Source organism: Vombatus ursinus, unplaced genomic scaffold, assembly GCF_900497805.2.
Source record: "Vombatus ursinus unplaced genomic scaffold, bare-nosed wombat genome assembly UNPS02014170.1, whole genome shotgun sequence".
NCBI lineage: Eukaryota > Metazoa > Chordata > Mammalia > Diprotodontia > Vombatidae > Vombatus > Vombatus ursinus.
In genome coordinates, this window is record NW_020953948.1 from 1,991,981 (window position 1) to 2,015,245 (window position 23,265).

General features: G+C 45.4%; 1 protein-coding gene across 5 annotated transcripts; it reads right to left on the reverse strand.

Moving 5' to 3' along the window:
• Window positions 1-1,264: 1,264 nt before the first annotated feature.
• On the reverse strand, window positions 1,265-20,212 carry LOC114041194 (zinc finger protein 260-like). Of its 5 annotated transcripts, none has more exons than XM_027859520.1 (6): window positions 20,180-20,212; window positions 14,989-15,243; window positions 13,974-14,056; window positions 11,016-11,139; window positions 6,295-6,390; window positions 1,265-3,670 (listed from the first exon to the last, which is right to left on the reverse strand). In XM_027859520.1, the coding sequence occupies exons 2-6, from the start codon at window positions 15,017-15,019 to the stop codon at window positions 1,677-1,679; spliced, it is 2,328 nt and encodes a 775-aa protein (XP_027715321.1). In that variant the 5' UTR covers window positions 15,020-15,243; window positions 20,180-20,212; the 3' UTR covers window positions 1,265-1,676. The 5 variants fall into 5 exon arrangements, with proteins under 5 accessions (XP_027715321.1, XP_027715317.1, XP_027715318.1 ...); XM_027859516.1 differs by having other exon boundaries at window positions 11,016-11,142; XM_027859517.1 differs by having other exon boundaries at window positions 11,016-11,142; window positions 14,989-15,250; window positions 20,180-20,192.
• Between the last annotated feature and the right edge of the window lie 3,053 nt (window positions 20,213-23,265).

Here is a 23,265-nt window from a genome sequence, read left to right on the forward strand (position 1 = left end):
ATTTGGAATCACAATACCAGGGTTGGAGCCCTAGTTTTGCCACTTACTACCTTCTCATCTATAAAGCAAGAGGGGTTGGATTAGAATTCAGCGCTTCTTAAACTATGGGTCACAACCCCATAAGGAGTCGAGAAAAATCTGGCAACAGTAAAAGGCTTCTGAACACAACCACCAAAATTAATTAAAAAGCAAATGCATGATGAATCGGAGGCGTTTCTGGCAGCGCTTGCCTATGATCCATCATACAACTTCACTATAGTCTTGACTCTGAACACAAAGCACGTGCACTTTGCACAGCGCATGCTCTCAGGTCATGCTATGTCAACACATAAACACTGGGGTGGCAAGTGGAAAAAGTTTAAGGAGCCCTGAACTAGATGACCCCTAAGCCCCTCCCAATTCTAATGAACAGAATCCTATGACTTAGAAGAAAAAAAGGAGACCAAGGGTTAATGAATGCTTTGCTTCAGCTGTGGGGCAAAGAACATAAAAATCCTTAGGTAGCCTAGTGGAGAGTCCTCGACTTGGAGTCTGGAAGACCTAGGTTCAAATCCTGACTCAGACACTTAGTAGATGTGTGACCCTGGGCAAGTCACTTAATCTCTTTCAGCCTCAGTTTCCTCATATGTAAAATGGGAATAACAGCACCTGCCTCACACAGTCATAATGAGGGTCAAATTCGGTAACACATAAAAAGTGCTTTGCAAACTTTATGGTGCCATATAAATGCTGGCTATTGTCAGGTCACTGAGGACCAGTGTATTTAGATGAGTAAAGGTTTCTCTGGGTCCATAAAGAACCAAATCTGGTGGCCCTTTTATTCCTCAATGCAGTGAGCTCCCACCCAAGCCATGGCACTTGTATATCATCAGTTTCACCACCAGCCTCCTAAATCTAGTTTATTCTTAGTGTAAGTTACACACAAGGTTCTAGACTTTCATCTTTCAGGCTGGGTTCTCTTGAAATTCCTCAAGTCAATATGACGCATCAAACAGAAATCCAAACATTAAAAGACAATTCTTGTTTCCACCTCACCCCCATTCCATTCTTCATTTCCACTAGTTATCAGTAAGATTAAATGATTTTTTTGAGGTCCTTTCCAACAGTGATACTCAATGATATGTTCCCAGACCCCCAGACAAGATCCAACAGGTCACAATCCAACCCAGGGTCAATTCATTTACATCATGGAGGATCTTAAATAAAGCTTGCTTCATAGTAATCATGTTCCAGTCTCAGACAAAAAAAAAATTGTCATTTTAGGTAATTTCTCTTCCCACTTTTATTCCTTTACTCTAAAATTATGTTGAGCTATTTTGTTAAATAACATCTTAGAGGATTTACTAACAGATTTTTGGGAAAGAATTTCAGGCATTCGTTCAGGCCTTGCCCTAACATACTTGGCTGCACTGACTAATAACACTCTAATATCACCTGATGGCAGGTAACATGGAGGAATAAAAGATATTAAGGTCTTTATCTCACAAAGGACCAAATAATATTGTACCTGGCAACAAAATGACATCTTGACTCTCCAGTACGAAGCATCTGATGTCTGCTAAGTGATGAACTACATGCTATCATTTCTCCTTTTTAAAATCACAATCATAAGGGCATTCTTTCAGTATGGCTTATTTGATAATTACAACATTGCCATCAAACATATTCCTAGTGCTTTAAAGTTTACAAAGATGCTTACAAAGATGCTTCCTCAGAGTTGAGCTGGTGCTAAAGGCTTTCCCACATTCATTACAAGCAAAGGGTTTCTTCCCAGTATGAACCCTCTTATGTTCAGTTAGATGGCAACTTTGACGGAATGCCTTTCCACATTCATTACACTCAAAGGGTTTTTCTCCAGTATGAATTCTCTGATGTCCTCTGAGATTTGAATTGCTGATGAAGGCTTTCCCACATTCATTACATTCATAGGGTTTCTCTCCAGTGTGAATTCTCTGATGATGAATAAAGGAAGTCTTGTGGCTAAAGTGCTTACCACACTCATTACAATGAAAGGGTTTCTCCCCAGTATGAATTTTCTGATGTGCAGTAAGGTGTCCTCTCTGACTGAAGGCTTTCCCACATTCATTACACTCAAATGGTTTCTCTCCAGTATGAATTCTGTTATGATTCCAAAGGCTTGATTTGTTGCTGAAGGCTTTTCCACATTCATTACATTCATAGGGTTTCTCTCCAGTATGAATCCTCTGATGATTAATAAAAGATGTCCTATGGCTGAAGTGTTTACCACATTCATTACATTCAAAAGGTTTCTCTCCAGTATGAATTCTCTGATGTTCCGTAAGTTGCCACTTGTGATTGAAGGCTTTCCCACAAACATTACATTCAAAGGGTTTCTCTCCAGTATGAATTCTCTGATGTTCAATTAGGTGGCAAAACTGGCTGAAAGTTTTACCACATTCATTACATTCAAAGGGTTTCTCTCCAGTATGAATTCTCTCATGTAGAGTAAGGTTGGAATGCTGGCTAAAGGCTTTCCCACATTCATTACATTCAAAAGGTTTCTCTCCAGTATGAACTCTCTGATGCATAGTAAGGCATACCCTATGACTAAAAACTTTCCCACATTCAGTACATTCAAAAGGTTTCTCACCAGTATGAATTCTCTGATGCTGTTTAAGAGCTCCTCTCTGGCTGAAGGTTTTCCCACATTCGTTACACTGATATGGTTTCTCTCCAGTATGAATTCTTTGATGTAAAGTAAGGTAAACTTTACGGCTGAAAGCTTTCCCACATTCAGTGCACCCAAAAGGCTTTTCTCCAGTATGAATTCGCTGATGCTCAGTAAGGGGTCTCCTCTGGTTGAAGGTTTTCCCACATGCATCACATTTATAGGGTTTCTCTCCAGTATGAATCCGTTGATGATTCCGTAGGATTGAGTTGTTGGTAAAGGCTTTTCCACATTGATTACAGATGTAGGGTTTCTCTCCAGTATGAATTCTCTGATGTTCAGTTCGGTGTCCCCTCTGGCTGAAAGCTTTCCCACATTCATTACATTTATAGGGTTTCTCCCCAGTATGAGTTCTTTTATGCAGAGTAAGGCATACCCTCAGGCTAAAAGCTTTCCCACATTCAGTACATGCAAAGGGTTTCTCTCCAGTATGAATTCTTTGATGATCAATAAGGTGTCCCCTCTGGCTGAAGCCTTTCCCACATTCGGTACACTCAAAGGGTTTCTCTCCTGTATGGATTTTACGATACTGAATAAGATCTGAATGGTAACTGAAGGGTTTCCTGCATGTATTATATTTACAAAGCTTCTTCCCTAAGTGGACTCTATTATATTTATTTAGATCAGAAAACTGTTTGAAGCTCTTTTCAAGTGTATCATATTTATGGAAAATTTTTCCTACAGGAACTTTATGTTGTGGAACAAAGACTGACCCTGGGCTAAACCTTTTCACAAATGTATAACATTCCTGAGCACTTAATTCATTAGAAGTTTTTCTGTGAATGACTGTTATTTCCCTGGCCCTCTTGTCCCAGCTGTCCTTCTGCCTCTCCAACCTGACATCAAATTTCCAAGGTTCTCCCAACTTGGAATCCCAGGGACCATTCTTTGTTAATCTCCCCATGCATGATCTTCCCATAGAGATGCCTTGCTTTGAAGTCAAGTTCATGGTTTCACATCTTTGCTTTTGAACAAGAGACTCTGAAAGGGAAAAAAAGCATTAGTTTCTGTGTGCCAGGAGAAAAGGAAAGTGCTTTACACTAAGTTCTTGATTCTCTTTCCTCCAGGAAGAAGAATCAGGATTAACTGAGAGAGACTGGAATAAAAAAAATAGTAAAAAATGAAATTCAAGATGAGTGAGGAGGTATCCCCAGTGCTTACCACTGTGCATGGCATGGAACAGGTCAATCAATCAACCAATCAACATTTATTAAGCACCTACTAGGGTGCCAGGCACTGTATTAAGTGCCAGTAGTTGCCTCATAAGTGCTTGTTGACTTGACTTGTCCTTGAGTTTTTGGGACACTGCTCTCTCTTGGTTCTCCTCATACCTGTCTGGCCACTCCTTAGTCTCTGTTGAAAGATCTTCATCCAAACCACATGTGAGTGTAACCCAAGGCTCTGCTCTGGAATCTCTTCTCTCTTCCTAGTGGCCTCACTGGCTCTCATGGGTTCATTTACCATCTCTGTGCTGCTGACTTCTAGATCTATATGTCTAACCCTAGCCTCTCTTGTACTCCAGGCCCACATTGCCAAATGCATATCAGGAATTTCGAACTGGATGGATTGAACTCATTTTCTTCCTTCCTAAACCTAAGCCTCTTCTAGACTTCTCCATCACTGTTGAGGGCACCCAAGTTGGCCATCTAGGCGTGAACGTGGAGTCCTCACTCTCAGTCACCCCACAGGTCAGACCAAGTCTTGCTGTTTCTACCTCCACATCGTCTCTAGTGCACATTCCCTTCTCTCCACTCACACAGCTACCACCTTAGTTCAGGTGCTCATCCCTTCTCCCCTGAATTATTGTAACAGCCTCCTAACAGGTCTTCCTGTCTTGAGACTCCCCACTATCTAATCCATACCTCAGATGCAAAAATGGCAGCCCTGAAGACAAGGTCGGACTATGTCACTCCCTGGCTCAATAAACTCGTGGCTCCCTATTACTTAGAGGATCATATGTAATCTTCTCTATTTGGAATTTAAGACCCTTCACAACCTGGCTTCCACATACTTGTCCAGCCTTATCATGCAATCCACGGTCTACCTGGTCTTCCTGCTGTTCCTCAAACATGACATTCCAGCTGCTATCTTTGTTCTATGAGAGGCGGTTCCTCACACTGGGAATGCCTTCTCTTCTCACCTCTTCTCCTTAGAATCCTGTTTTCTTCAAAGTTCAAATACCATCTCCTACTCGAAGAAGCTGCTAGCACCTCTCCCCTCCGCCCTCCCCACAACCATTCTGTACATGGCAGGCAGTGTGGACTAGCGGCTAGAGCTGGTCTTGGAATCAAGAAGAATGGAGGTTCAAGTCTTCCTTCTGAGACACATACTGGCCAGGTTACCCAGAAAATGTCATCTGACCTCTCAGGTCTCCAGACAACTCTCTTCAACGGTGAAGGCAAAGTGAGGTATAGATCGGCATTAGTAGGCCTTTCCTCCTTGGAAGTTCCCTATACTAATGATATAATAGGTGCAATTCTTTAAAAAGTGTGTGTGTATACACACATGTACATGTGCATGTAAACCTATACACATATACATGCATGCACACATGCACATGGACATAGATATGGACAGGGAAAGACAAGCTATATATGCATATACCTGTGCATATAAACACACATGCATATACATACATATGTACACATGCACACACACACACGGATGGACATAGAGAGAGACATATCTGGAGACAGAGACGTACTTACATGTTGTCTCTCCAGACAGAACATAAGCTACCTGACAACAGGGACTGTTGTTTTTGACTCTGTATCTCTTGTTCATAGCATGACAGCCGGCTCATGGTATATGCTTCATACATGCTTGTTGATTGATTGGTAATATATATGGTGGACACACTGTGGGGGATTTGGGGGGTGGGGATTGGGTCTCTCTGCCTCTCCAGTGCTCCTGAAAGTACAGCGGCTGCTCACAGGCCCAATCACAATACTGGCTGGCTTTGACCAGTTCTGTTTCTAAGCTGGGTTGGCTTTCCCTTCCTTAAGCAGCCTGGAAGTCCCCTGCTCCCCGTGGCTCACCACATCAGTGCTGGACTGAGTGTGGACGCCAGAACAGCGGTAGTCCTGCTACAGTCAGAATTCCAGAATTCCAGAATTCCATTGCCCCAGGCTCCTCTGGTAGTAGGGAATACAAGAGTGAGCCACCATGCCTGGCCATGCATTGCTACTTCATGGTTACATAGGTGTATAGCTTGTCTCTCCAACAAAACTAAAAATGCTTAAGGGCAGTGAAAGTCTCTCATTCTTTAGAATGCCTCCAAAGGTCTCGGTCAGTGTTACATGCCTAATAGTCAACCAATAAACACTGATCAAATGACTGTACTAGGTAGTAAAAATACAAAGACAAAAAAGAAAAGCAGTCCTTTCTCTCAAGGAACTAAGGTAGTAGAATAACTTCTAGGGAAAAGGATCTGAATTGTTGAAAGGAAAAATGAAGGCACAGGAAGGACTTTGTGTTAGGAAACCTAATCCCTTTTTCACTTAAGTAAAACCCTTTGAGGAGATGCTTCTATTCCATATTGACTTCTGGCTAGCTCAGCCTTGAATCAACAACGAGCCTCGTACACATGGTTCTTACTCGCTCACCTGGACAAGAAACTTGTGGGACCTCGGCCTCTGGCGTCCACGGTCCTTCCCCTCGCTCCAACTGGGATATCACGTCTGGTTTAAAAACGGGAAGCCCTGATGACAGGGGAAAGAAATGAGAAAGGATTGGTAGCAGAAGAGCCATCTCAGATAGTCACGGACTCTCAAAGTAGGAAGGGTCTTTGAAGGGCATCTAGTCCTCTCCATAACTGAGTAAGAATCTCCTCTGCCTTCCCAATTCCAATACTGAAAGATTTAATCTGATCAACACAGACTGTTGATCATGCTTCCAGAGGACCAATGTTGGAGAATTCTGCCCATCTCATGACAGAGAGGTGAAGCTAAAAATTCTAAGAGGTGCATATCAAGCAGAGGGGATAGCAGGTCCCTATGAAACTCCTATGGAACCCTTCTCTGAAACATGTTTTTAAATGAATAAAGTAAAATCTGATCGGGGCAGCTAGGTGGAGCAGTGGATAGAGTGCTGGGCCTGAAGTCAGTAAGACTCATCTTCTTGAGGTCAAATCTGGCCTCAGACACTTATTAGCTATGTGACCCTGGGCAAGTCATTTAACCCTGTTTGCCTCAGTTCCTCATCTGTAAAATGAGCTGGAGAAATGGCAAACCATTCTGGTATCTTTGGCAAGAAGACCCCAGATGGGGTCATGAAGGGTCAGACACGACTGAACAACAACAAAACAGGATTACAAAGGAAAATAATTATATTGAAAGAAAGAGAATTTATTCCCATCCAACTTCATGGACCCCCTGAAATATATTCACAGGATGTCTGCAGATCTCCAAGTAAGAATCCCTGGTCTACATAATAATAGCTTGAACAAGGGTGGTGGCTATGTGAATGGAAAGAAGGCAAAAAATGTAAAACGTGGTGTAGGAGTAGAATCAGTAGGATGTGGAAACTGAGTGTGGGAGGTGAGAAAGAGAAAAAAAGAGGAGGAGGACTCTGAAGTAGTAAACCTGCATGGCTAGAAGGATGATGGTATGCATCAGATAAATAGGAAAGGTTTGAGGAAGAACAGGTGAAGTGGGAAAGGGGATGATTTCCATTTTGGACATATTGTGTTTGAGAAGTCTCCAAGACCTTCAGGTAGAGGCAGCTGACAATGAATGTCTAGAGTTCATAAGAGACAGAAGGATTGGTAATACAGTTCTGGGAGTCATAAGTACAAAGACGGTAACTGAATCCATTGGAGCTTATGTGAACACTAAGGGAGAAAGTATAGCTAGAGAAATGAAAGGGGCCTAGGACAGATCCTTGGGGGAAACTCATAGTGAAGAGGAAGGAAAAAGAAGATAATTTAGTTACGGATCAGTCAGGGAGGTGGCAAGGGAACCAGGAAAACACAGTGACACAAAAGTCATAGGAGGACCGAGTACCCAGCAAAAGTGTCAGAAGCAGAAGAGAAGTCAAGAAGGATGAGGAGTGAGAAGAGGTTAGCAATTAAGAGAGCGTGGTGACCTTGGAGAGTGTGGCCTCGGTAGGGTGGTAGGGACAAAAGACAGTTTGCAAGACGCTGAGGTGAGATGAATGGGAGGTGAGAAGGCAGAAGCAACTTTTTTTTTCCCCAGGAGTTTGGTTATTTAAGAGAGGACAGACATAAGACCATAGCTAGAGGGGATGGCAAGGTCAAATGAGGGAATGATAATGAGAGAGAAAAGGGATGATTAAAGAGGGAATGGATCAAGAATACAAGTCTAGGGGTTAGTCTTGACAAGAAGAAAAGCCATCTCTCCATCAGCAACTGGAGGCAAAGGAAGTGGGGCTGGAGGATGACACAGGAGAAGAGGGAGCTCGCCACAGACAGACTGTCATTTTAGTGAAGGACAAAGGGAGGTCTGCTTAAAGGCAGGTGGAAGAAGGTAGGAGAGAAAATCTGAAAGAATAGGAGGTTTGGCATAGCATCTGTGTTGAGAACAATAAGGTCAACCTAGCAAGAATGAAAGGATTTCCACGAAAGACTTAGGTGAACTGATGCAAAGTGAAGTGAGCAGAAGCAGAACATTGTACCCAGTAACAGCAACATTGTATGATGAACTGTGAATGACTTAGCTACTCTTAGCTAGACAGTGATCAAAGACTATTCCAAGGGACTTATGACAAATGCTATCCACCTTCAGAGAAAAAACTGATGGAGTCTGAATGGTTTTTTTTTTTGAGGGGGAGGGGTCTGTGTTTTCTTTCACAACACCGCTAATAGGAAATGTGTTTTGCATGGCTGAGCAGGTATAATCTATATCAAATTGCTTGCCTTCTCAAGAAGTGAGGAGGGGAGGAAGACAGAGAATTTAGAACTCAAAATTTTAAAGGATGAATGTTTAAAATTGTTTTACATGTAACTGGGAAAAAATATAAAAATATTTTTAAAAAAGGGACTTCATGAAGCAGTGAGGACCCAAATAGTTGTTTGACTTCATTCAAGAGCAGAAAAGGTGGATTGGGTAAACCAAGGCCGGGATTTGACAAAACATGAGAAGAAACAATACAAGAAGGAAATGGATTCACGTATCAAATACAATATAGAGTTGAACTAATTCATTATAGGGTCAAAACTAGGAAGGGCAGAGCAGGGGTGATGAATTGGGAGAGCAGGGAGGAGTGAAGTGACTGAAAGTTAGAGTGCAAAATTGGGAAATGATTAGAAAAAGTAAGGAAGAGGAAAAGATAGGAGGATGGGAGGCTATGGTCAGAGGAAGGAATTGCATTTATTCATTCAATAAACATTTATGAAGTGCCTACTCTGTGCCAGGCACAGTGCTAGGAGTCTGGAATCCAGAGACAAAAAAATAAAAGCTCCCTCAAAGAGCTTACATCCATTAGGAAGAAAAAATATAAAATGTATACAGTGATTTGGGTGGTGGGAGGGACACAATTTCAGAATTCTGGACCAAGAAAGTCAAACATTCCTGAGTGATAGGGATATTTAAGGTATGACCATTCTTATCAGTGACTGAAATGGACTGATGGTGCAGGTCTTGGGAACTTAGGACAATAACGAACTGGGTGTTTGATGGGGCACTCATATGTACACTGAAATCTCCAAGCATGAGAACAGAGTTTAGGGTGAAAAGGAAGATAATAATCCAAGTCCTAAACTCTTTAAGAAAGGAAAGAAGTCTCTAAGTCACTAATTATTAGAGAAATCCAAATGAAAGCAACTCTGAGGTTCTACTTCACACCCACCCGATTTGCAAAATTGACAAAAATGGAAAATGACCGCGCTCCAGGGGCTGTGGAAAACAGATACATTGGTGAACTGCTGATGGACCTATGGATTGGTCCAGCCATTCTGGAAAGCAATTTGGATCTATGCCTAAAAGGTTATTAAACTGGGCATACCCAGTGATACCATTATGAAGTCTATACCCCAAAGAGATCAAAGAAAGAGGAAAAGGACCCATATGCATAAAAGAATTTAAAGCAGCTCTTTTTGTGGTGGCAAAGAATTAGAAACTAAGATGGTGCCTATCAATTGAGGAATGACTACACAGGTTATAGTATATGCATGTCATGGCATGCCATTGTGCCAAAGGAAAGAAATTAGGAAAGGGACACTTTCAGAGGAACCTGGGACAACTGATAGAGTGATGTTAAGAGAATCACGAGAACAATTAAAGGAATGCAACATGAAAAGGCAAACAACTCTGAAAGACTTAGGGATTTTGATTAATGTAATCACCAACTACAATTCCAGAAGACTCATCATTAAACATGTTACTCACCTCTTGATAGAGAGGTGAAGGGCTCAGAGTGCAGAATGAGACATATGGGGGAGGGGGGATGGAATTGGTTTTGTTTGACTACATGTGTTTGTAACAAGATTTTGTTTTTTCTTTCTTTCTCAGTGGAGGTGCGGGAAGTGGGAAGGAGAGAAAACAGTTTCATTGATTGAAAAAAATTAAATTTAATTAAAAAAAAGAAGAGTCTGGCAGGACCTTTTTGTGAGACTCTTTGGAATGCCTACTACCTTCTCTAGAGGTTTGCTAACCATTGCTCTAATAATATGCTTTAGAGTTTTGCCAGGAATCCACATTGGACCCACTGGCCTATCCTTTCCTAACTCTAGTCTCCTCTCTTTTTTGAAAATGAAGATCATAAAGATCAAATGCATTGATCTATATCTATCTATCTATCTATCTATCTATCTATCTATATATATATAACATTTCACAATCCTTAAAGTGCTATGTAAATGCTAGCTATAATTATTATTTTTAATTATTATTATGATTACTCCTTTCAATTCCTGCCAATTCCTCTTTCTTCAAGGAATGCTAAAAAAACAAAAGGAAGTACAAAAGTCCTCTGAAGAACTCTGTGATGGCATCCCAGCAAACATGGGAGAATGGTTAAGGTGACTTTACTCGGAAGGAAAATGAGTTCATCTGATCCACCACCTCTGAAGCTATGGGGACCCTTCGTGTCTTCAAGTATCTGCATTGGGGTTTTAGAGTAGACTCTGACCAGAGGAAACAGAAACTGGAGAAGTGAACCTCAGAACTAGCACAATAAAGACCGACTTGCTGGGAGCAGAGAATAGAAACATTCTATAGGTCAGCCTTAGATAATTTTGGAATGTCCTACATGTATTTTTAAAACTCCTCTGCACGTGAAGCTGAAACTCAGCTGAGGAGCCCAGAGCTCCTCCTGCAGCCTTCCTGCCCAATGGGCAGATTCGGAGTCGAGGAAAGACCGTCCTTACCCAGGGAAGCAAAGTTCTTGTAATTCTCCAGCATCACATCCCTGTAGAGGTCCCTCTGAGCAGGGCCCAGATGTCGCCATTCTTCTCGAGTAAAGTTCACAGCCACATCCTTGAACGTCACTGACTGCTGAAACATCAAGCAATCTTCCTTAGCCAGAGATCTTCCCTGGTGCCTGGCATACAACAGGAGCTTAATAAATGCTTAGTGACTGACTCACTGGCATGGATCACGTAGAAGACAGGAAACTGGCAGAATGAACAGGAATTGGTTTACTCGGTGTTGAAGGTTGGAAAATGTTACGCTCCTTCCAATATTTCTCAAGATCACAGAATTTAAGAGTTAAAAGGAACCTCAAGAGCCCATCTGGCCCAAACAATAGAATCCCCACTGTAATATACACACGTAGAATGAGAGTCCATCCTATAAATTACCTAGAAGCATATAGGGAGTAGAGCAGATAGACAACTGGACTTGGCCTTCAGACACTTACTAGCTGTGTGACCCTGGTCAAGTCATCTAACCTCTCCTGACCTTAGTTTCTTCATCTGTAAAATGGGAATGATAATGGCACTATCCTCACAGGGTTGTTATGAGGACCAAATGCAAATACTTTGCCAACTTTAAAGTACAATATAAATGTTAGCAATTATTGTCATCCAGCCTCTACTCGAAGTCTGAGGAGGAGAAGGGAAAACTTATCACCTCTCCAGACACATCGAATCCGTAGGAAATTCTTCCTGACTCTGGCTTTGCCCATTTGGGCCACATGGAACAAGTCTAACCACCCTGCCCCCCCCCCCCACATGCCAGCCCTTTAAATCCTTGGAGGCAGCTCTCACTTCCCCTTTGAATGTTCTTTCCTCCAGGTTAAACACGGCCAGCTCCTCTAACTGATCCTCCTGAGACAAATGGGCTCCAGGCCTTCGATCATTCTAGCTGCCTTCCTCTGGACGCTCTCCACCTTACCAATGTCATTTTTAAACTGTGGCCCCCAGAACTGAACACAAGACTCCAAAGGCAGAGCATTAGGAGACTCTTTTCATGGCAGCCCAAGACGGCATTCGCTTTTTTACTGTCACATCCCACTGCTGACTCACACTGAGCTTGTGGTCTACTAAAACCCCCGGCTATTTTTAAGACAAACTGCTGCCTGTCCGTGTCTCTCCCATCTGATATCTGTGAAATTGCTTCTTCTGTGTCCAAGGGCAAGATTTTACGTTTCTTTCTCTTGAATTTCACCTTATTAGATTTGGCCCATGCCCTAGTCTGGGAGATCCTTTTGGATAACCAACACTTTTCCTATGTTATGTTTTCCAGTCCCTCTCACCATCCTGGTCACCCTCCTCTGGCCATGTTTCACCCGGTCAGTGGCTTCCCTAGAATGTGGCACCAAGAACTATAGCTGGTTCTCCAGCCTTGGTCAGACCAGGATAGAGTGGAGGGGGACCATAGGAAGATGGTAGTGTAGTAGATACAGAACTGATAGAGGGAGTTGGTTTATGCCAGTGAAACCACAGGGCCAACCCCATCCCTTCATCTTGACTTTGTGCAATAACATGTTACACAGAATGTAAGCTCCTTAAGGGCAGGGTCTGTTCATTTTTGTCTCTGTGTCCCCAGCCCTCAGCATAGTACCAGGCACATAGTGAAACACAGAAAAATAAATGTTAACATGAGTAGAAAAGTGGAAACATCTATACGAAGTAATGCGCCTACTATGTGCCAGGGGCTGTGCTAAACCCTTTACAGATATGATCTCATTTTCTCCTCACAACAACCTGGAAGCTAGGCGCTATTATTGTGCCCATTTTCCAGATGAGGGGTTAAGTGACTTGTCCCAAGTCACATAGCTAATAAGCGTCAGAAGCTGAATTGGAACTCAGGTCTTCCTGATGCTTGGGTCCATTCCTCTAGCCACTGGGTCACCTAGACACTTAACATAAACATAAGATCAAAAGGACTGGAACTGGAATTAAGAATTAATTGCTTTTTCACTGTTGTTTTTAACTATAAAGCTAATTAAACATAAACTGAGAGAAGGGGGAGGGAGAGAGACACCTCCTCAAAGAGCACACTGCTTTGCGCAGTGGAGAGGTCGGGGCCACGTGCGCAGAAGGCCGTCTCCTCCCTTCATCTCCGCTGCAGTGAGGTGCACTCCCCGGTCTGGTTGTTCAGCTGTTACTGGTGACGGTGACAAATGGGAAGTTAATGGAGAGTACAAATGAAAATGCATTAATAAAATGGTTTTCAATATTGCTTGAAGGAGCTTATTGTTAAGTTTCTCAGACCACAGCACTTTGCTCAGTACTGAGTGGACGGCAGGTTTAATCAGTGAGACCACCGTGGGTAGAGAGGTGAACAAGGGTCCAAGAGGAGCGAGAAGCCTTACCTTGAGAGGAATATGTGGTGGTGAAAGAACATTGAACTGAGAGTAAGAGATCCTAGTTTTGGTCCACATTCTCTCACTGGTGAAACTGGGAAAGACAGTTCACTCGTGGCTGAAGCCTCTCATGTGCATCATCTAGGAGAATGTGAGGGCCATGAAAGCAGGGGCTGTCTCACTTTTCTATTTGTGCCCCTTGAGTTTGGCCCAATGACGTGGCACAGAAAGCATTCAATTTCATTCATTCTTAGGCTCAGTTTCCTCGTAGGATCAAGTACTCTAAAAACCCTTAAAGTCCTGTATAAATGTCAGTTATTATTTTTATTATTCTCATTATTCTACGTCAGATGAGAATTCTGCACCGGGTGATTGCTAATGTCCCTTCCAGCATGAATGCTCTATGAACTCCATGACCTTGACACCACCCATCAGAATAGACTAAGTCTTCTGGGAGAGGAGCAGGCCTTAGGTTTCTGAATGTGACTTGACTGGATGTGACTCAGAGCACGAAGAGGGAAGGAAATGCTCCTGAGAACAGAGTTGGCATTTCAGGAAAGTGAAAGCTCCAACTCACCTGGGATCTGGTTGTCAGAAGTCTAGAGGTCACGCCTTGTTCCTCCTCTTCCTCTATGCTCCTTTCTCGGGACAGGGCAGGGTCTTGAGGAGGCAGAGATATATGCAGGGAGAGAAAGAGCTCATGACGGAGACCAGTAGTGACAGGCAACTTCCAAACTGAGTGCGGTGGGCTCTCCAGATAGCACTCAGCTACCAATTGCTAGGTTTTGTTCATTTGTCTGATTTTTCAGGTATTATTGGTAAAATATTTGATATTTGATAAAAATCACTGGCCTGGACTGACAATAACAAAAAATCCATCACTCCCCATACCCTTGTGAGAAAAAGAAAGGAAAGCTGTGGGCTGGATGATTGTGTAGTTAAGAGACACGGAATTAGTTGAATGAGCAGACCCAAAGAGCTGACCTTAACAGAGCCTGGCTCCAGAGTGGTGCCACAGCTACAGGGCTCTGTCCTGGATTTATTCAGCATTTTTATCAGCGGCGAAATTTCCCAAGTTGGGAGTGATAGCTAACAATATAAATGTATTCAATATTTACCCCATACAAGGCACAATACTAAGTCTGGTGGTTTAAAAAAAAAATAAGAGTCTGCCCTGAAGGAGCTTACGTTCTATTTAACATGTCGTTGCACAAAATCAAGATGAAGGGATGGGGTTGGCCCTGTGGTTTCACTGGCATAAGCAAACTCCCTCTATCCGTTCTGGATCTACTACACTACCATCTTCCTGTGGTCCCCCTCCACTCTATCCTGGTCTGACCAAGGCTGGAGAACCAGCTGTAGTTCTTGGTGCCACATTCTAGGGAAGCCACTGACCGGGTGAAACATGGCCAGAGGAGGGTGACCAGGATGGTGAGAGGGACTGGAAAACACAACATAGGAAAACTATTGGAAGGAACCCATTTCTTGCCCTGCCCTTTGAGGTTTACTTTGATATCTCCTTCACAATGGCAGTTGTCCATGCCCCCTCCAACCCTGTACCAACCTGTGCCCCCGAGTTCCTTGATTCTCACCTTTCTCAAGCATTTGGGTCAAATTTTCCATGGTCGCCTTTGCCTTGTTTCCTAAGTGCTCTGGAGTTAGTACAAAGGCCAGATGGTGAAATGGTACCGGTCCAGTATTAGCTGCTATCAGACTGGCTGCCTTTCATCAGCCCTGAAGGTGCAGCGAGAGGTCTCAGGAGCTGGGTCTCCTCATACAGTGGATTTCTGCTCCCCAAGGATGCAGCCCGTCCCTATCTGGGGCCCCCAGGATCCTCTTTCACCTTCCTGTAGACTCAAAAGAAAGGTCATTTCAGTTGGAACAGTCACTCTGGGCCCAGCTCTCTGCCTCCTTAGCAGGGAACTCTTCTTATAAGAAACAATGCACGACAGGGTCTGAAGCTGGACTTATAATCAGGAAGGCCTGGGTTCAAATCCTGCATACTAGCTGTACACCCTGTACAAGTCCCTTAACCTTTCTGAGCCTCAGTTTCCTCATCTAAAACTGGGATGAGAGGCAGTATGGCAGAGAGGTTAGACAGAGAGTCTCAGGGTCAGGATGTCCCAAGTTCAAATCCTGGCTGCCACATATTGGCTGTGTGACCGTGGACAAGTCACTGAAACTCGAATCTTCCGAGACCTCGCAAAGATCACAGTGGCTGCTGCTGATCTGTACTGGTAGAGGAGTTTCCTCACCTGAGAACTCCTTATATCAGTGAAATCACAACCTGGTTCCTCCTCATCCACCCAAAGGGAAATAAGAGTATCTGCCTCACAAGAGGTGTTGTGAGGATGGAGTGAGATAACATGGAACGGGCTTCACATCCCTTAAAGGCCCCGTAAATGTCGGTTCTGATCATCGCTGCCCTGGGCAGTCAGCAGCAAGCCGCTGGGAGGGCCGCCATCGCCCAGGTCCCCGCAGACAGCCAGATGCCTTGGATGAACAGCGGAGGACGTGATCACTCCGGTCATCCCACAGACAGTTAAGGTGCCCCCAGCTGGCGTGAGGCTGTTGTAGAAAAAGGATAAATGGGAGAGTGTAAGCTTTTGAGGGCAGACGCTGCTCCACTCACATCTTTGTGCCCCCCGTACCTGGAACATATCTGCGTCACAAGAACCTGTGAGTCTGTGGGTGTGGGTGAGTCCCTCTCCTTATCAGATTGCAGCCTGCCTCTGATTTTCGGTCCTCCAGAGCTGCTTGAAGCTCAGAGACAAGAAGTGACCTGCCCATGGCTGAACTCAGACCTTCCTAATTCCAAGTCCAGCACACCATTAGTACCCTCAGCTCCCTACCGCCCTAGGCCAGCCCCTTTCCCCATCTCTCCTACTAGAATGTAAGCTCCTTGGGGGCAGGAAATGTTTCACTTTTGTCTCTTTATCCCCAGTGCCTAGCACAGTGATTGGCACAAAGTAGGTGCTTAAGAAATGCCTCAGATGGCAAGGTGGCACAATCGCTTGATGCCCGGCTCTGGGTCCAGAGTTTCCCCTACCGCGTCATTCCCTACCTTCTACCTTCAGACACCCCTGTCCTCGTCCCCTCTCCCCTCACCCTCCTCCACTCCCCTGAGCTCTCCAGTCTCTCCTCTGCCCAATTTTCACCCTCCCCCTCACCACTGCCTCCTTCCCAGGGGCTGACTGCCACCTCCAGCCCCACCATGGTCCAGGTTCCTGGCACCCATCCTCCAGAGCCCTTTGGGTGCCAATCCCAACCTCCCTGCAGGACTCCTCCCTCTCCTCTGCTGCTCCACAGCGTGTGACGACATGGGACTGAGCCCCACCCCTCCAACCTTTTCCTCCTCTTTTTGTATATCTCGGTATAGAAAGGTTCGCACTTCTATTGAGACAGAAAGGGAGACAGAGAGGAAGGTGAAGGGAGAAAGGGAAAAAAGAAGACAGATACACTTGGAAGGATGTACATTGTCGCTCTAACAATATAATAAACATGGTCCCTTCTCCCTTGCCGGGTCCTCCCGCACCCCTGACCCTTCCCTGTTCTAGAATTTAGTCAAAAAGACTCAACAGAGCCCCTGGAGTGGGCTGTGGTTCAGACACAGGACTTAAGTCTCTCAACTATTTCCAATTCAATTCCATAAGCAATTATGAAACTTGTGGTACACAGTAAGCACTTAATAAATACTTCTTTTCTGAGTGACTGATCCGACAGTGTGAAGAGCAGACAGTCTGGGTTCAGATCCCACCCACGCTAGTCACTTTTCCAAGTCCACGTCTACAGCCTCACGTGTCTACTATGTGCCAGGCACAATGCTGGGGGCACCAAGACAACACTAAAATAACCCCTGCCCTCTAGAAGCTCGATTCTACTGAAACGGCATCAGAGGCGGCCCGTAAGGAGAGCCTTCCAAAAGGCAGGAGCCCAGACGATGTGTGAGGGTGGGCGTGGCGAGTCTGGGTTCTGTGGGGCGAACAAGGACCTCCTCCTTTTCATCTCAGAAGCCAGGGTCATCACCCCGGCTCTCTCCCCCTTCATCCAGTCTCTGAAGAGGAGGTGGCCCTTCTGCTTGCCAAGGCCAACCCCTCTACGAGTGACCTTGATCTCATCGCCTCCCATCTCCCCGCAGTTTACCTCTACTGTCATCCTCCCTCCCTCTAACCATCGATCTCAAGCCACTAGCCAGCATTTAGTAAGCACTTACTACATGCCAAGAACCATGCTAAGCACAGGGATATTCGGAAAGGCGAAAAACAGACCAGACCCTGCCATCAAGGGGTCTGACTCCTTTCTTCAGCTGCTGATCTGAATAGCTCCCAAGGCTTCAAGGATCATTTGTAGGTATATGATTCCTGGATCCGGTCCTAATCTCTCTCCTGAGCTCCAGAAATACACCCAAGTCTCTCTTATCCCTCACCCTCCCCAGATCCCATCATATCTGCCAGCTATCATCCTACAACTCTCCTCTCTATCTGGTGCCTCTGCTTTCTCTCCTCTCACTTCCTCATCAGCCTTCTTCGATCAGGCATCCAACCTCATTGCTGAACCAAAACTGCTCTCTCCAAAGTTACCAGTGGCCTCTCAACTGCCCTGTCTACTGGCCTTTTCCCAGTATGCATTGTTGCTGACCTCTGCTGCACGGGAGACGCTGGTTTCCCCTGTTCGTTTCCCCTGTACTCTGTTCTCTGGGTTCTCCTGGCACTGCTCTCTCCTTTTTTCTACCTATCCGGCTTTTTTCCACCTTCTCAGTGGAGCCTCATCTTATACTCAATAACTGTGGGTGCCCCCAAGACTGTTGTTCATCCACTTCTCTTTTTTCTTTATACTATCTCATCGGATCTGATCAGCTCCTGCGGGTTCATTGATCACTTTTAGGTACAATCCTAATATCTCTCCTAACTTCTCCTAACATCTCTCTCCCACAATACCAACTTTAAGCACCTCAAAATCAACAAGCCCAAAACAAAACTCAGTATCTTTCCCCCACAAACTTTCCCTTCTTCTGAACTTGCCTATTCCTGTCGAGGGCTGGCAGCCTCAGTAGACCTCTAGGTCTCACTCACACTCACCCCACATATCCAATCACTTGCCAAATCTTGTCTTTTTCATTTCCACATCATCTCTAGGCTTCTCTCCACTTGCCTGGCCAGCACCCTAGTGCGGGTCCCTCATCATGTCTTGCCCAAATTACTGCAACAGCCTCCTAACTGGCCTCCCTGCCTCCAGCTTCTACCTACTCCTCCACACAGTCACCAAAGTCATTTTCCTAAACAGCAGGTTTGACTACGTCACTCCCTTAAAGTGGCTCCCTGTTGCCTTCAGATCAAGTAAAAACTCCTCCATTTGGCATTCCCCTTCTCACCTCTCTAGCGGTCTTACATCCCACTCGTCCGCTCTATGACCCAGCCACACTGGTCCGATATTTCATCTCCTTTCTCCATGGCTTCCCAGCCTCCCTGTCCCATGGCTGGAAAGCCCTTCCTCTACCCCCCAGAACCAGGATTTCAAGACTCGGCAAAGCGGGCGGTCAAGCTGCTAAGAGCTTTCCAATTCTAGGCTTACCTCACATCTATTTTCTGCTAACTGTAATTCCTTCTGAGCTACTATCTATGTAACTGCCACTTACAATCTGGAGTCATCTTAAAAGAAAAGATAAAATTCCATACCAGAGTAAAACAAAAGGTACGCAGCTTAAAGGTGCGTTGTTATTGTTTTTCTTTTTTTTTTTTTTTTTACAAAACAGAGCAATAGTGATGCTCTTAATACTTAATTTTTTCCATTTTTTCACATTTTCATTTAAAGTTTTGAGTTCCAAATTCTCTCTCTCCCTCCCTCTCCCCTCTCTGAGTCGTAATTCTTTTAAGGAACAAAAATCAAATTTCTCTCTCCAACCTGACTCCCCCCACTAAAAAAGGAAAAACAAAACCCCTTCTATTCCAAACAAAGGCGTAGTCAAGCGCAACAAACTCGCCCGCGGGCCACGCCCCCCAATGTGTGTCTCTTAAGGCCGCCCCCCCACCCGGGCAGCCTTCCCTCTGCCTCCATTTCCACTCCTCCCAAAGAAGGCCGTCCTGCCTGCCCGGCCTCAGTCTCCCTGAAACGTCCTGGGTCTCCTACTCGCTCAGTTGAGTCTCTGATCCAAGGGGGCCGCGCCAGAGGCCAGGGAGTTCAAGGCCAGTGTGCAGCAAGGCTGCATGACCCTGGACCAGTCACTGCACCTGTCTGCCTCAGTGTCCTCCCGGGGTTGCTGTGAGGACAGTGACCAGAACCCTCCAGTTCTATATAAACGTCATCGTGGTTCCCGCGCCTCGGGGTCTCATCTGCGCGGGTGGGTGATTTCCAGCCGGAAATCAAGGACCCCCCGCTGAGGCTCGCGGAGAAATGCTGCGGGGAAGCCCGGCGCGGTGACGTCACAGGCTTAAGCAGCGGCGGGACTTGAACCCGGGATCTGACTCTTACTCCACCTGTCTGTCTGTCTCCCCCTGTTCCGCGGGACTTTGCAGGTGCTGTTATTATCACCATTTTACAGACGGGGAAACTGAGGGAGGAGGCAAGAGTCAGGGGTGGTATTCGAACCTCATCTCCCGCGCTCCGCTCGCGGTGCCAGGCTCCCACCCCGCCCCCGCCCCGCCCCGCCTCAGGGGCCCGGGCCCCTGCCCCTCCCCCAGCCCTGGGGCACACACCCTCGCGCCCCCTCGTAGCACACGCACACTCACATACTTACGCCGCGCACACGCGCACTGCGCCCTCAGCCCCATCCCCCCTCTCGCTCACCTGCACCGCCGAGCCGCCCCGAGAACAAAGGCCCGAACTGTCTGGCCTCTGGGAAGCGCGCCTGCGCACCCCACCGACCAGGAACTACAACTCCCAGAACCCAGCGGGGCTGAGCGAGCGTGTAAGCCTGAAGGTGTTGGACGAGCCTCCGAGCCTATACCTTCTGGGAAACGGAGTCTTTTGCCACCGAGCCCGTCAAGAGGGGAAGTCAGTGGACATCCACGAGCCCTTCCTGGGACTTCATTTCCCAGAAGTCCCAGCGGCACCGTCTGACCTGAGTCCCAGCCTTCAGGCCTATTACTCTCTTCTTAACCCTTTGCGGTCCGGCCTCCAAACTCATGACTCAACTCCACCCAGTTCGTTACCACCGACGGCCTTCTAAAGGCCTGTTCTCAGGCTTCATCCTTTCAGTCACCCTCCTCCTTGATACTCTCTAGGTTTCCGTGGCCCTCTCCTTGTTCTCCTCGTGCATATCTAGCGGCTCCTTCCCTTATTTCTCATGAGTGAGGCAGATAGGTGCTGCAATACATATAGCCCATTGGGGTCAGGAAGACCCGAGTTCAAATCCTGCATCCGATACCGGCCAAGTCACTTAAGGTCTCTGAGACCGTTTTCTCATCTGCAGAATGAAGGTGTTGGATATGATGGCCTCCAAGACTCTTCTGGCTCGCCATTCCTACCTCCCCACCCCCACCCCCGCCTGGGTCTGCTGGCCGTCTCCATGCAGATGTCTCCAAGGCATCCCAAACGGAGCATGCCCCAGATGGAACCCTCTTCCTTTCTCCTTCGACCCAACCACTGCGTCCCTGCAGAGCACCACTATCCTTCCGCTCACCCAGGTGTGCAACCTGGTTTACGACCTGGAGAGAAGTGAGGAATGGTGGTTTTAAAAATTCCTCACCATATGGCTGGAACACTGGAACCACTCGTGGAACATCCACATGTGTTCTCCATCACTCCAAAGCACTCCCGTGCCACATCACCAGGACTCTCCAGCAGGCTTTTTCACATGGGAAATTTTGTCAGCAATGTTGTTCATGTATGAGAAAACGCTCTGAATCACTGTTGATTGGAGAAAGGCAAATTAAAGCAACTCTGAGGTACCTGTCAGATAGGTTAATATGACAGAAAAGGAAAATGATAAATGTTGGAAGAGGCGTGGGAAAATGGGGACACTAATGCATTGTTGGTGGAACTGTGAACTGATCCAACCATTCTGGAGAGGAATTTTGAACTATGCCCAAAGGGCCAATTATCCTGACTTATCACTGGACTTCAATGACCCTCGAAGAGACAGTGAGGCTGACGACTTTGTGCCACTGCCTCATTTAAATCCAATTCATGCAGAGGTCAAGACATCACCCCATGATGAAGGACAAATGACAACAACCATGACTAGGTCTGTATTCCAAAGATTTTTTTTTTTTTAAAGAAAAAGGACCCATTTGTACAAAAATATTTATAGCAGCTCTTTTTGTGGTGGCAGAGAACTGGAAATTGAGGGAATGCCCATCAAGTGGGGAATGGCTGAACAAGTTGTGGTATAAATGTAAATCAACTGTGCTACAAGAAATAATGAGCAGGATGATTTTAGAAAAACCTGGAAAGCCTTACACTAGCCAACGCAAACAGAAGTGAGCAGAACCGGGAGAACATTGTACACAGTAACAGCAGTATCGTAGGATGATAAACTGTGAATGACAGCTGTTCTCAGCAATACAATGATCCAAGACAATTCCCAGGGACTCATGATGAAAAATGCTATCCACCTCCAGAGAAAGAATTGACGGAATCTGAGTGCAGATCGGAGTGTACTATTGTTAACTTTATGTTTGTGTGTGTGTGTTGGGGGGGGTTGGTCTACGTTTTCCTTCACAGCATGACTAATATGGAAATACGTTTTGCATGATTGCACATGTATAACCTATATCAAATTGCTTATTGTCTGAAGACAAGGGAGAAGAGGGGCAGCTAGGTGTCGCAGTGGATAGAGCACAGACCCCTGAAGTCAGGAGGACCTGAATTCAAATCTGGCCTCAGACCAAACATTTGACACTAGCTGTGTGACCCTGGGCAAGTCACCCCAATTGCCTAAAAAGAGTAAGAGAGAGAGAGAGAGAGAGAGAGAGGAGGAGAAAAGGAGGGAGAGAATTTGAAACTCAAAATTTTTAAAAATGAATGTTAAAATTTTTTACATGTAATTGGGAAAAAATAAAAATTTTTTTAAAATGATGTTTTTGCTCATAAGGTCTAGGTTCACTGGCCATTCCTGTTATACATACGATACAATTTTTTCTCATCAGTCCTCCGGTAATAGTTGTTGTCTTTCATACTCAAAGAAGACCAAAACAATATCACTATGTTGGGGTCAACGAACAATGTGTCCAACTGTGGCCGGTCAGACCAATACAAGCTCAGAATGTTCTACTACAGGTTGGGCACAAATAGTCCGTGTGAACATTTGGGATGGAAATATCTCTAAATTTGTGCTTCTCACGTTTCTTTTGAGCTAGTGCAATTCCACTTTGCCCATAGAAGACAGTGCTTTTTGTGATGCAGGTGGTCCGTGCTGGGCGATCCTGTGCCAGTGTCTCCCATGTCTCACAATCAGTTCCAGCGTTCTTCAAAGAGACCTTGAGAGGGTCCTTGTACTGCTTCTTCTGACCTCCTTCTGAGTGCTTGCCTTGTGTGAGTTTTCCATAAAAGAGTCTTTTAGGCAAATAAACATTTGGCATTCCATCAACGTGGCAAGCCCATCAGAGTTGCACTCTCTGCAGTAGAGTTTGAATGCTTGGCAGTTTAGCTTGAGAAAGGACCTCAGTGTCCTACACTTTATCTTGCCAGGTGATCTTTAGACTCTTCCTGAGACAATTCAGATGGAAGGGATTCAGTTTCCTGGCATGGCACTGGTAGACTGTCCAGGTTTCACAGACATACAACAATGAAATCAGCACAATGGCTCTGTAGACCTTCAGTGTGGTAGGCAGCCCAATACCTCTTCTCTCCCACGCTTTCCTTCAAAACCTCTCAAACACTGAGCTAGCTCTGGCAATGTGTGGGTCAACCTCGTCATCTATGTGTACATC